Here is a 12,661-nt window from a genome sequence, read left to right as displayed (position 1 = left end):
CAGTGGACAACCTCGGCCTGCGAGGCTGGGAGTAGCGGAACCATCATGCATGATAACGATGTACTTGCTGCAGGCTAGAGGTTCATATCCAGATGCAGGGAGTCCCAAGGCTTCCAGCTTGCTATCACCACATGCTGCAGGTTGCAGAAAGAGAGGACAACCAACAGGCTGACTTCAGAACTCCGCAGGATCCCTTCCCTCTCCAGAGCCTTTTCCTGATGTACTTTTGGGGAGTCCGGATTTCTTTTGTCACAGGATGAAGGTTTCCCTGGCAGGTCTATACTTTCAGCTACATTTGGGAAAAAGAATGAACTAAAATTTTCACTGATTAAAGCTTTTGATGGGAGAAGAGAGAGGAAAATGGTAACTAAAGCAATTCTGCCGCCCAGAGGAACCTCTCTTAAGCACAAGCCTAAAACACATATACAAATATAGTTGGGGTCAGGTGTGAGAGAAACACCATTAATTCAGCTGATATTTTGATTCTCATATAACTTCCAGAAGTTTCAACCCCATTGTTGAGAAAGAACAGAAAATGTGTAGTGCCCAACACCAAAGTTGCTATGGTTGAGTCTAGGTGGCAAACATTTTAAAACCCTCTATTTTTTAAATATTTGTTTGTTTGTTTGTTTGTTTATTGGTACAGGGGATTGAACTTGGGTCCTTGTGCTTGCAAGTCAGGCAGCAGCACCACTGAGCTAAATCCCCAGCCCTCAAACCCTCTAGGTTTAACTAGTCCCATAAAATGCTCAAAGCACTGTACAAAATTGTTTATACCCACCAGTATTGTTTTAATGGAAAGCTTCCTATATGAAGATACAAATGTTGCCAGTTGGACAGCACACTGGTTATTCTCACACATTTCAGGAACAATAATTGTGTTAGCAACTCATTTTGAAAATTATTTAAACTCTTTTCTCAATTTCTATTTTCAGATTAGGAAAGCTAGTGGAAAAAAGTATTATTATCTTACCTTTATATCATGTTCTTAAGACATGAAAAAGAGGAAGCAGGCTTCGAGTCCTTACGTCGATGATGCTGGCTTTTGTATCTGATAGAAACCGTGTGGAAAGAGTCTGTTTTCAGAGTTCTACTAGATTTCTCCCAAGCTGGAGAGATACCTGGAGAAGATGTGATTGCCATCTAACTCACAGTGTGAAGATGATAAGTCACACCTGGAGAGAAAAAGCAGGTCTGAGATATGCTGCCACTGACCCTGACATTAGGAGATCTAGTCTCATACCAAGGAAAATCGAACTAACTATCTCTCTCTGTAGAAGGAAGTACCCAGCAGAAGAAGCTTGTAAAACTTGACAAGAAAAGTCCTGTGGTTGGGTTTAGTCGAAAGGGTGAGTAACCCATTTCTCTTACAGGAATTTCCTGTGCAGCCAGTTAGCACTCAACTTGGTATCTTAACTCTGGTGCTTAAAAGAATTTTTTTCTTCTGCTAAAACAAACCCTCAACGTCATAACTTTTGTGATCAAAGCTAAAGGTTTGCTTGTGATTAACTTTTTAATTCTGAAAAAAATTACTCCAGCACTATTTTTATGAAGCAATTTTTTGACAAAGAGTGGGAGAAATAACATTAAAGTCTAAAATCTTTGGTACTCTTTTGTAGCTAGATGCTAAGAGAAAACTTCAGGATAGAATACATAATTTAAAATTTCACTGAAATCAAAACCTGGTAATAGAATGCTTCAAGACCATACTAAATACAAAAGAATGTTGTTTAAAAAGCATCTTTAGTGGGCCGGGGATTTACCTCAGCGGTTCGGTGGCCTGCCTTGCAAGCGCAAGGACCCGTGTTCAATCCCTGGTACCCCCCATAAAAAAACAAAAATAAAAAAATAAAAAGCATCTTAGTTAAGCCTAGGTCTCATTCTCCCTCAAGAGGTATTGTTCTAGTAAAGACCAGGCTGATACAGCTAAGCACATCAAAGCTCTAGGGCTATTCCCGCACAAAACTAGAGTCATACTTTGCTTCAGGATGAAGGTGAGGTAAGTGCTTCCTTGATTTGAAGGCGGGAGGGGAGAAGAGGAATTAACAACTGTAGTCAGGATTGAGGCCAAAGAGAGGACCCTGTGGCTAGGGTGGAAGGGAGAGGACAAAGGGAAGGTGCTGGCCAGGGTGGTGTTCAGGAACTAACTGCCGAGTTAAACTGGATTACTTGGGATCTGGGAGCTGTCCTTGTCCAGGTTTGGAAATCCCAATGCAGATCATAAAGTTGTGCCTCCAATTATTTAGAGGGATGATCTAAAGTGAAATTACCAATACTTTTTTCTCTAGAATTAATTAAACTTGCTATTTTTAAAGTGTATTTGGAGGGAAAATGTAAAAAAAATACAGGAACTAACTAAAAGTTAACAGAATCATGAAGAGACAGGTGACGTAACTCTTCTAAGACATTTAAGCATGCTGCAGTGTTTCTATAACAAAGACATTGTGGTGTTAGAGGCTGAATAGAAGCAGAATAGTAGGGCAGAGACAGGTCTAACTGGATGTGGAAATTTAGTAGAAATAAAAAGAAGCACACTAAGGTTGTGGGTAGGAGTTGACCTTTTCAAAAGAAGTGTGATACCTGAGCCATCGGATGGGAAATGATGTAATAGACCCATTCCTCTCCCTGCAAAGCAGAGTAAATTCCATATGGATTGAGGATTTGAAATGAACAATGAATCTATGTACATATTAGAAGAATGGGTTAATTCCCAGGTAATCTGAAAATAGGTAAATACCAAAAGTGAAGTACAAAGATCAATGACAAGTTGGGACAAAATATTTGGAATATGCATCACAAAATCTTAGTATCTACAACATGTAAATGACTTTCAACAATGGCAATGAAGGTGAATAACATCTCTCTTACAGAGAACCTGCAAAAGTTAAATGAAGACGGGCACTCCTAGATACCACTGATGGAAATGCAAGATGGTACTTCCACTGTGAGGAGAAAGTTTGATGATACGGAGTAAAATCACCTAGGTTCTATTCTTTGACTTAGCAGTCCCAAAAATAGTCTAGCACAGTAAAAGAAATGTGTAACACAATTTATAAGAGGAAAGCACTAGGAACTGCTGGGATTGGTTGAATAAACTATGGTACAGACCCTCAAAGGTAAATCATGTGTGGGTATAAAAGAATGAGAAATAGCTTCATATGAAAATCCTGAGTGATCACTAAAGTACATTTTCAGATAAAAAATTCAAAGTGGAAAACTGTGTCTGTAAGGGATGAGGGGCTATAAATACGCATGCATACTTATATTAAAATAGAGAAGAAGGTTAATTCAACATCATTTCATGAGAAACCCAAAATATAAAAAAAGTGAGGAAAATTAAAAAGAGATGATAGGAAATAGGGAGGTGAATGGGGGAGAGAGGCTGGCTGAGAGGGGGAGCAGAGTAAAAACTACGGAGATCTTATAGGTACATGTACCAGTTTCCCATGGAGAATGCCATTATTACGTATCACAAGCATTTACCAATGAATGAATAGACATCATTTTTTAAAATGTTTGCCTATAGAAGAAGGAGCAAACAAGTGATAAGGGAACAGAAGGTGAATGTTTCCACATATGTTTTATTTTGTGGATTTGATCCTAAAAGAATGCAAACATTTTTGCAATAGGAGAAAATAACATTTAAGGAATCAACCCCTAAAAATCAAAATAAAACAAATGAACTTAACTATATTGAGTTGACAAAACAATATCCACAGCAATAATTCCAAAAAATGTTAGAACACAACTTGACTTTATATTCTAATGAAATGATGCAAAATAATCTTGAACTGTTTTTAGAAAATTATTCATGAATATGTTTATATTATAATTATTTTGAAGTTATTATGTATATTGTGGGATAAAACACAGTAATGATAATTTTGACGTCATCGGGATTTGGAATTTTTTGTGTACAAATGTTATCGACATAAAATTGTTAAAACAAAGTAAAACCTGTAGCTCTGAATTTATATTGAGCTTTTCAGTATTGATCCACAATTCATTTTATACACAAGTGTGCATTTTCTTCTACTTAAAACCTGGCAACATTGATGAACCCACTAAAAGTGAGAAAAACTAAAAAAGACCCTTTGAATCCAATTCCCCACTGAAAATAAAACCTGGCTTCATGGAAAATTGATCATTTGAGACAGAGAAAATAGCACCGTAACTCTGTGGCATCTTCTCAAATCCACAACAACAAAAAAAGGAAATGATCAAAACCGCAACAGTGGTGTGAAAAGGACTCAGAAGTCACCCTGAAAGATGGAGAATTTGAGTGTGAGGGGATTATATTTAATTCTGTTCAGGGTCAGCAATCACAGTTGTTATACAGATAAACAACTATTTCCTGGTGAGGTACTCAGGAATATTTGAGAGAAATATTAAGATTAAAAAATTATAGCCACAGAAATCTAGTACACAAGTGAGGGATAAGTACAATGGGAAACTGCAATTTTAAATCTAAATTGTAGATATTGGGTATTTGCCCTGTTTCTTTCTGCTCTGTACATTTCAAATTATTTCGTAAATGACATTTTAAGGAGTAAGATAAAATATCCAGGTTCTCTCTTTTAGCCTTTACATTTAAAAGTGAATTCCCTCTTGATCATATATTTTCTAAATTTCCTAAGTTAAATGTAACAATGTAATAACATTAAAAATCAAGAGAACCAATTTGCAACACAATAACTTGTTTATAACTCACAGTAGAAAAAAAAGGGGGCACTTCCTTGCTTTTTGATTTAAAACAATCAGTTTGATGACCAACATTATTGATCAGGCATTGTTCATAATGATTCTGATCATTTCAAAAATCTCTAAACCAGGCATGGTGGTGCACACCTGTAAGTCCAGCACTCAGGAGGCTGAGGCAGGAGGATCGCTGTGAGTTTGAGACCAGTCTGAGCTACAAAGTGAGTTTTAGATCAGTCTCAACTACATAGTCAGACCCTGTCTCAAAAAACAAAAAAACAAAAACAACAACAACAACAACAACAAAAAATCTCTAATCTACCAGAAACTTGACATGTAAGTGGCTATTATGGGCCTTGAGTCCTAAGTGTCAAGAGGTGAATTTTAAAATGTGCTTTGATTCTCCCCTCTGAGGCCTTGGGCAGCTTCCTAATTGCACAGGTCCTTCCTGGGTGTGGCAAGGTCACCAGCTGGGTGGGCAGCTCGGGCCTTCCATGGAATTTAGCAAGGTGTACCTAGAAGATTAAGCTAGAGTTGGCCATTCCCTTCACCTCCCCAATAATTCATTAACTGCTAGGTTTAAAATAGAGAGAGAGGGTTATGTTCATCATACCTAAAGCTTACCTCATCAGAAGTTGTTGTTTTATTTGTTTATTTTTTAAATAAAATGTCACAGGAGACCATGACAAACGGAGTGGGCAAAATCAGTGCGGCTCTGGTTATAGAATTTGTAGGGGTCAAGATATGTGGGTGAAGGGGACCTGCTTGGGGCCCAGGATATACACCCCCAATTCTCCATCCCACCTTCCCAGAATGGTATCTCAAGGGAAGCCTATAACTCCCCAATGACTTGTGAACATCCATTAACAAGTTCACCCTTAGGTACATGCACCAAATTGTAGCAACCGTATAAAGGAGGCAGGGGTCCCTTGGGCATGTGTGTGCATCCACAAACAGGCCAGAGGGAGAAAGAAACAGCTTTTGAGAGGTGTCTCAGAGAAACACAGGTTGGCAAGGGCCCAGCCTGGACTCCCGTCACTAGCAGCGTGCGCACATGCGGGGTGGGAGGCACCATGTCCTGCTCATGGTGCACACACTGGTGACTCTTGTTATATTTGGGGCTTGGCCACCCAAGGGAGCCCTTCACAGCTCAGGTCTCCTTCCCATTGCAGCTTCTTCTCAGAAATCAGGTTTCCTCAGCCCTACGCCTCTTCCTTCAGAGCAGCCCTGGATGACAGGGTGTTTCTCTGAGTATTTAAAGCCATGATTCAGCTCGGCATCCATTCTATGCCTTCCTGAGAGTGTGGCGAGCCACCCCAAACCAGTACTACAGTCCCTACTGAGCACTGTCCCCTCTCCCCCAAGACAAGTGCAGCACGTCCCCATCTCAGGACGTGACAGAGGACACATTCCAGACACAGGAACACATTCATCCTGCACAGAACGTAATTGCTGACACGTTTCCTTTACCCTGCCCGGAGTGACTAAGTCGGAGCCCTTAGCGTCCCTCTTTCATCCTTCTCCTCCAGATCAGTCCTCTGCAGCCAGCTTCCTCTCTGCACAGCCCTGCCCTAGGCCTTCATAGTATAAATCATGACTCAGAAAAGTACCTTCAGCCTGCAAGTTACTGGCTTCCAGGCTCACTTTCTACCAGGCAGTTCAGAAGGGGACACTGCACCATTCTGTACCAGTACAGTAGAGCAGCCAGGGCTGTGACCGTGGTCAAACCTGGACGTAACCATATCTCGGGTTCCTGGGTTTGGAATACGTTTACGATTTCTCTCTGCATTGAGAGACTACAACTGCAATTTAATAAGTGCCTGTAATAGAATAATAAACATACACGAGCTGTTTCTCTGCACTTAGAGAGTGGATTGTTCTGATTCTCTAAAATACACTTTCCAATTTAAAGGCATCTGAAATCATGGAAGAATACTTAAAGTATTTAAGTACTGATTGATCCCAGTTGGAAATGGTGTTGTGTGAGCCTAAACTTAAACATATGCACATCAATCAGCTAACATATGAAGGCCCACTCTGTGTTAGTCCCTGTGTTTAGCATGGTGTGGACTTGTGAGGTGGAGAAGGGACCTCTCCTTTTGCACTTGTGTGGAAGGTAAAATAAAAAGACACAAAGTTATTTGACATCTAGAAAGTGACAGGTGTAGGTGTTCATTTGGAATATCCCATATGTTGTTAAAATACACTGGAAACTATGTTCAGAATGAAGGATTGTGAAAAAGAAGTCAAAAGACATTTCAAAAACAAAGGCATGAGAATCATGATTCATTAATGTATTGCAATGTACTTGAAGTTTTTAAAAGCACACATGTGGGCTAGGGATTTAGCTCAGTGGCACCACACCTGTCTCACAAGTGCAAGGTTCTGAGTTCAATTCCCGGTACAAAAAAAAACCCAGCACACATTTAACACACTTAATGTGAAATGTATTTAATACAAAATATATTCAATGTGCTTTAAAGCCTGTGTAACAAAAGAGGAAAACAAAATCATTCTAGGTATTAGAGACTGATAGTAATGAAATTTATTTATTTTATTCAAGTTGTTCATACATAAAACATAAATATTAATTCAATTCATTTACTTTTTAATCTAGCCAATTAGCACACAAATTCATAGGCAATAAAATTAAATCACTCTCTTATACAGGAAATCTCATTCTTCTTGAATTTTTAGCAAAATCTACTACATCTGTTCTAACAATCTGCACTTTAAATTTTTCTGGAACACTCATTCTGCACCCATAGATTCTAACCTGCCCTCCGTGCCCATGTGACTTCCCTTCTGCTCGAATGCTGATGCTTCTCATTCCAGTTTTCATGACCAGCTATTGCATTTAAGTTCTGGGCTGCAATGGAGAAACACCATTTGCTTGATCAATATGCCTCTCCTCTCTGTTTTACTATCTTTGCAAATGTCCTCCAATCAAACCTGACTTCCCCTTCCTGCTCTGTGACTTCTCTTTGGCCCACTGCTGTAACTGATCTAAGTAAGAATTAATTATGGTAATAATAACCTTAATAGCAACAGTAAAAGAGGGGTAAGTCTGCCAAGAACTGTTCTAAATTCTTTACTGACTGATTTAGTACCCTGAGAAGCAGGTACGACCATCATAAGTTCTGATTTTACAGATGAAAAGACTGAGGCACAGGGAGATCAGAAGTCACAGAGGAAGAGCAAGACTGGAGCTCAAGGTGGGCAACCCAGCCAAGACCCTCACCCACCATACCACACTGCCTCCATGCTAGAGGCCTTTCAGTAGTAGCATTTTCAAAAATCAAGCAGGTACATATATGTTTTTTCTTTTCCTATTTAATAGCTAATGTGATCCCACACCATCCTAAATACAAATATTTACATGAAATCTACAAATGTTTTAGACCATTAAAAGTGAAAAAAGCTGAGAATATCCAAATTAAAACGTATCTCTCCTAAAAGACACAAATGTACTCGGTGCTGCCTTTGGACGTTCCCAAGAAGGGGCCCTATAGCTTAGCTGGTCAAAGCACTTGTGTCATAGAAGGTTCCCAAGAATAGGTCTGCATAAGCAAGCTCTGCCCTGGGCCTCACTGGGGCTCCAGGAACTGTTGCCTTGAACAGGGACTGGGAGAAGGAAATGTACGCTGGGGTGCAGGCCCCGCGTGCAGGGGCTCCCACATAGCTTTACTCCTGCAATTCTTACGCCCTCGTATCCCCAGCCCCAACAGGATCCAAGGTAGCTAGAGATACGGAAGTAGGACAGCATTCCAAGGACTGCTACCCACTGATTCAAAGAGAATCCATCTTCCTTCAGCGAAAATCCCCTGGTCCAAATAACTGTGAGCACAGAAGCTCTTAGCACAGTTCCCTGGTGTCAGGCTCAGTTGATCTACACAGGACTCAGCATCACACTTGCTGACTACGGACGGGGTCTGCTGCCAGGTGCGGGGTAGGGGGCTGCAGCTCTCTTGAATTCCAATGTTTTCCATAAGCACAGAACCAGCTCAAGATTTAGTCTCAGCCCTGACAACTTAATGTCACGTCTCATCTTCAAACAGCAAATGGGATTTGTAGAGTTAGATGTTTCAAATGCAGGTCTGTTCTGAACGGGCTCACACACTTGGTCCCTAGGATCACTAGAGGTCTTTGTGACATTCAGCTGTTTTAAACATCAAGATACTTCAGCAAGAACGGGCAAGCCCTCTGCCCCTCCCTTGTCTGGCTTGATCACTTTTGCAGGCATTAGGTAAAGGAGGTTTTTCCAGAACCTCGAGTTATGGGAGGAAAGAGACTCCTCAGCTTTCCATTGGAGAACTGTGCGCGATTTCAAAAGCTTCAGCGATTGTGGCAAGAAGGTGAAGTCACTGACAGGTGCAAGCTGAATTAAGATGATTTTAATTTTCCTTTCCACCAGTGCTTCGTGGAGTCCACTCTCAAGTTCATACCTGACTTCATTAGACATGTAACTTTTACTGAGGACAATGATCAGTCTTCGGCTTTTCTTGATCAATGAATGGATTTCATCAACAACAGCTGAAAACATGAGATGTGCTGTTAATTTAACCTAACAGGAAAAGTGGCCATGGCATACAAATTAGTTTTTATATATGATCCTTTGTTATATTGCTTAACTGTTAAGCTTATTAATATGTTAAGATAAATCACTTGCTCTTAATTTTATTTTTATAAAAATAATCATGGAGGTAGCAGTAAAAACCACCTCAACATTTCCTCTATGTTCTCCCTTCCCTGAAACATTCCCTGAATGCTTTATGTGTATTAACTTGTTTATCCTCATAATGAGCCTAGGAAGTAGGTATTGGCTTCCTGCCCATTGTTAAAGACAAGGAAGTCAAACCTCAGAGCAGTTAAGTAACTTGTCTGGAGTCCCACAGCTAGTAAATGGCAAAACCAGGTGGAGTACATTGACATGCACCACACCATCCCACCTGCTGAAATAAAAATTTAAAGATTAAAAAGCAAACAACGCCCCCCAAAAAAGCCCAAACCCCAGAACACTCTAAACTAAACTAAACCAGCCCATTATTCAGTATTTTAGACTGGAATTGGCCAGTTTTGCTCTGTAGAGGGCCAGATAGTAAATATTTCAAGCTGGCAGGTCATTCTGTCTTTGTCCCTGCTACTTGACTCTGCTATCTTAGCTCAAAAGCTACCATGGATGGCAGATGATTCAGCAAGGGTGCCAGCCTGATTTGACCTGAGGTGGCAGTATGCCAACCCCTGTTCTAGACCCCAATTACAACTGAATATACATACAAATTGCCCTTATTATTATGTAAGAACTCAGAAGAAAAACTATTTTAAAATTACTCCCAGAAAATAATATAAATATAGTAAAATTGGTGTAAAGTGGTGGATAAATGCTTTTGGAATAACAATGTGAGTCTTTTAATTTTTTTTTTTTTTTGGTACCAAGGATCGAACTCAGGTCCTTGTGCCTGTGAGGCAAGCAGCAGAACCACTGAGCTAAATTCCCGGCACTGTGGCACTGTGCCTTTTTTTTGGGGGGGGGCACAAGAACTGCCTCACAAAAATGTCGCAGCGCAATATGAATGACAATGTGGCACATTATTCCATTTGAGAAGTTGTTCATTATTAAACTAGAGTATATTTTGTCTTTCTAATTAGGGAGACTTTTTCCCCTTCTAAGTTGTAATATAAGAGGGGAAATGTTACTCTTTTTTTTTTGTTTACTTAAATAAATTCTTCCTTTTATCTTCTGTGTGTGAATCAGAACTCAGCCCAGGGGTGATGGTATTCAATAAATGCTAGGTGAATAAATGTTTCATGGCCACAGTGAAGTCATTTCTATTTTTTATTAGCATCAATATCCATTATAATTTGACACTAATTTTCTAATGTTTCCTCTGGGAGGCCTCAGGAAAAAAACATGAGAATGTTAATAAATGTCTTTGATTTTAATGGTATCAGTGTATGTGCTATGGCCATATTCATTCACAAATTAATTTTAAAACATTGAACTCTGTAACTGTGATCTGATGGGAATCACCAATAATTTCTTCGTGTTTATCTTTTCCTAATTCCTCTATTTCCTCCTGTAATTTTGTCACCAGCATTAACACCGTAAGAAACATTTTCTAGTAAGAATCCCTCCACGTGTTAGAGCCCACACATCACATAGTAAATTAGGAACCTGTTCTGAAGAACAGGACTCCTTAAATGGCTGTCATTTCTGGGTCAGCACCACTGGGCCATGCTGACTGTAAACAAAAAAGAGGTGCCCACTGCTCCCCTGGAGAGCCAGGAACAGAACAAAGAGGGCCCAGAGGAGGAGTTATTGGAAACACAATCGTTGGTTTGCTTCCTCATCATTTATTATTATATGATAAACAAATAGTAACCAAATCAGCCTGGTTAACTACTAATCAACTGGTTTTTTTTCTAGTCTTCAGGTCCTTGTTCATTTGTTTACATTTTAGGAAAAGAAGAGAGTCATCTATGCAGCTAATGTCTACTAGTTTTCTGTCCAGCATCCCTGTCTTACCTCCTCCAGGCAGGACATCCCTTTCAAATATGCATAACTTATACCCAAAATGTTTCTCCAACGCCATGGGCAAAGTCTCCACAGCAAAAGTGTACTCTTCTCCATGCTCAGGACGATATTCTCTTAGGTAGGACACAAAAGCATCGTATGCTTTTCCATCTAGGAGATAAGGTTGACTCTTTACTGTATAGATCAAAGTCATCTTAAGTAAAACTTGGAAGGAAGTCATAACAAGTGTAGAGCAGTTGGAAAAGAAAAGTTAAATCTAGCACTGTCAAATCTCAGATGCTGAGTAGCCAATCAGCCAAACCTCTTCACAAACATGTACTGTGAGAATCCCCATGTCTGACATCAGACATGGGACACCAGGGGTAGGGAGAAATACCAGCGATCAATCAGGGCAGTAAAGGGATGGAGAAATGACAAGGCCAAGGTGCCTGTGGGAGGTCAAGCCTTTCCCGAACTCACTCCTGTTGCTCAATTCTATAACCAACCTCGTTTTAACCCTCACAACTGCCCCACCCAAGAAGGAAAGACAGAAATGCGATACCAAGCGGGAATAGCAATGAGGCAATGGAAACATTCACTGTGCATATACTGTGCTAGTCCAAAGTACTGTAGGGCATCAGACATCAAAAGGAAAACTTCTGGTCCATCGAAAGGTTCTTGGTGATGTCCACATCTGCTTCTACTTAGTTCCTCATAATGCACCAGTATTCAAATGATGAATGGGTATATTCAGGAGAAAATGTGTTGCCTACATGACAAAGCCCATTCTCCTTATTGGTATGTGAAAAACTAAAATCATCCAAATCTGTCTTTAGCTTCATCTAATCCCTTTGAGAAGATAAGAGAAACAAGCTCAACAGCTTGAAAAAGGATAATAACAGCACCTAAGCAAAGTAAAAACAGCATTATAAAAACAAGGCAGATGAACAGAATAGCCTGGGCAGAGACTGAGCAGTGTTCTCAATGGACACACTTCCTGAGCAAAGGAAATTGTGAGCCAGGTCCTCAACAGTGACTCTAGTGCTAATCAGTATGGGTAGAGAGGAAGGAATGGTGAGGAATGGCCTGTCCTTATCCTGTGACAACTGGGTAGATGGTGAAAAGGGACATTTATGCCTAGCTATATTATCAGGATTTGCTACTGTATTGAAGGCTAGAAATGATGCAATTCTTTATACATATATACCAGGGTGAAATTATTCTAGGCCCAGGTCCTTTATGGTGCTACATGATTTATTCTCAACTGCTAAGGGCAACATCAACGTCTTTAGCCCTGCAGGACAATGCTTTCGGTTTCTATCAGTTCGTCCTACAGCAATGTGGTTTCACAGTTCAAGACACAACCTACTATTGATCTAAAGCAACTGCTTTTCAGCATTGTAGGTATATGAAAGATAGGAAATTTTGGTAAAAAATTCTGACATAGGT

At 40.0% G+C, this 12,661-nt stretch overlaps 1 protein-coding gene across 2 annotated transcripts in view; it reads right to left on the bottom strand.

The window, feature by feature from the left end:
- Positions 1-8,572: 8,572 nt before the first annotated feature.
- The window catches only part of Il18r1 (interleukin 18 receptor 1), a 35,337-nt gene continuing 31,248 nt past the window's right edge, over positions 8,573-12,661 (bottom strand). For both annotated transcript variants that reach the window (XM_019208647.1, XM_019208649.1), the window contains 2 exons: positions 11,225-11,383; positions 8,573-9,231 (listed from right to left, as the gene is read on the bottom strand). In XM_019208647.1, the coding sequence (XP_019064192.1) occupies positions 8,870-9,231; positions 11,225-11,383 (521 nt within the window). In that variant the 3' untranslated portion in view covers positions 8,573-8,869. The remainder of the gene's footprint in view (positions 9,232-11,224; positions 11,384-12,661) is intronic.

The sequence above is a fragment of the Fukomys damarensis genome, unplaced genomic scaffold (genome assembly GCF_012274545.1).
Source record: "Fukomys damarensis isolate Sample0158 unplaced genomic scaffold, DMR_v1.0_HiC HiC_scaffold_9, whole genome shotgun sequence".
NCBI lineage: Eukaryota > Metazoa > Chordata > Mammalia > Rodentia > Bathyergidae > Fukomys > Fukomys damarensis.
The sequence above is the reverse complement of the archived record's forward strand: the minus strand, read 5'-3'. Positions and strand labels throughout refer to the sequence as shown.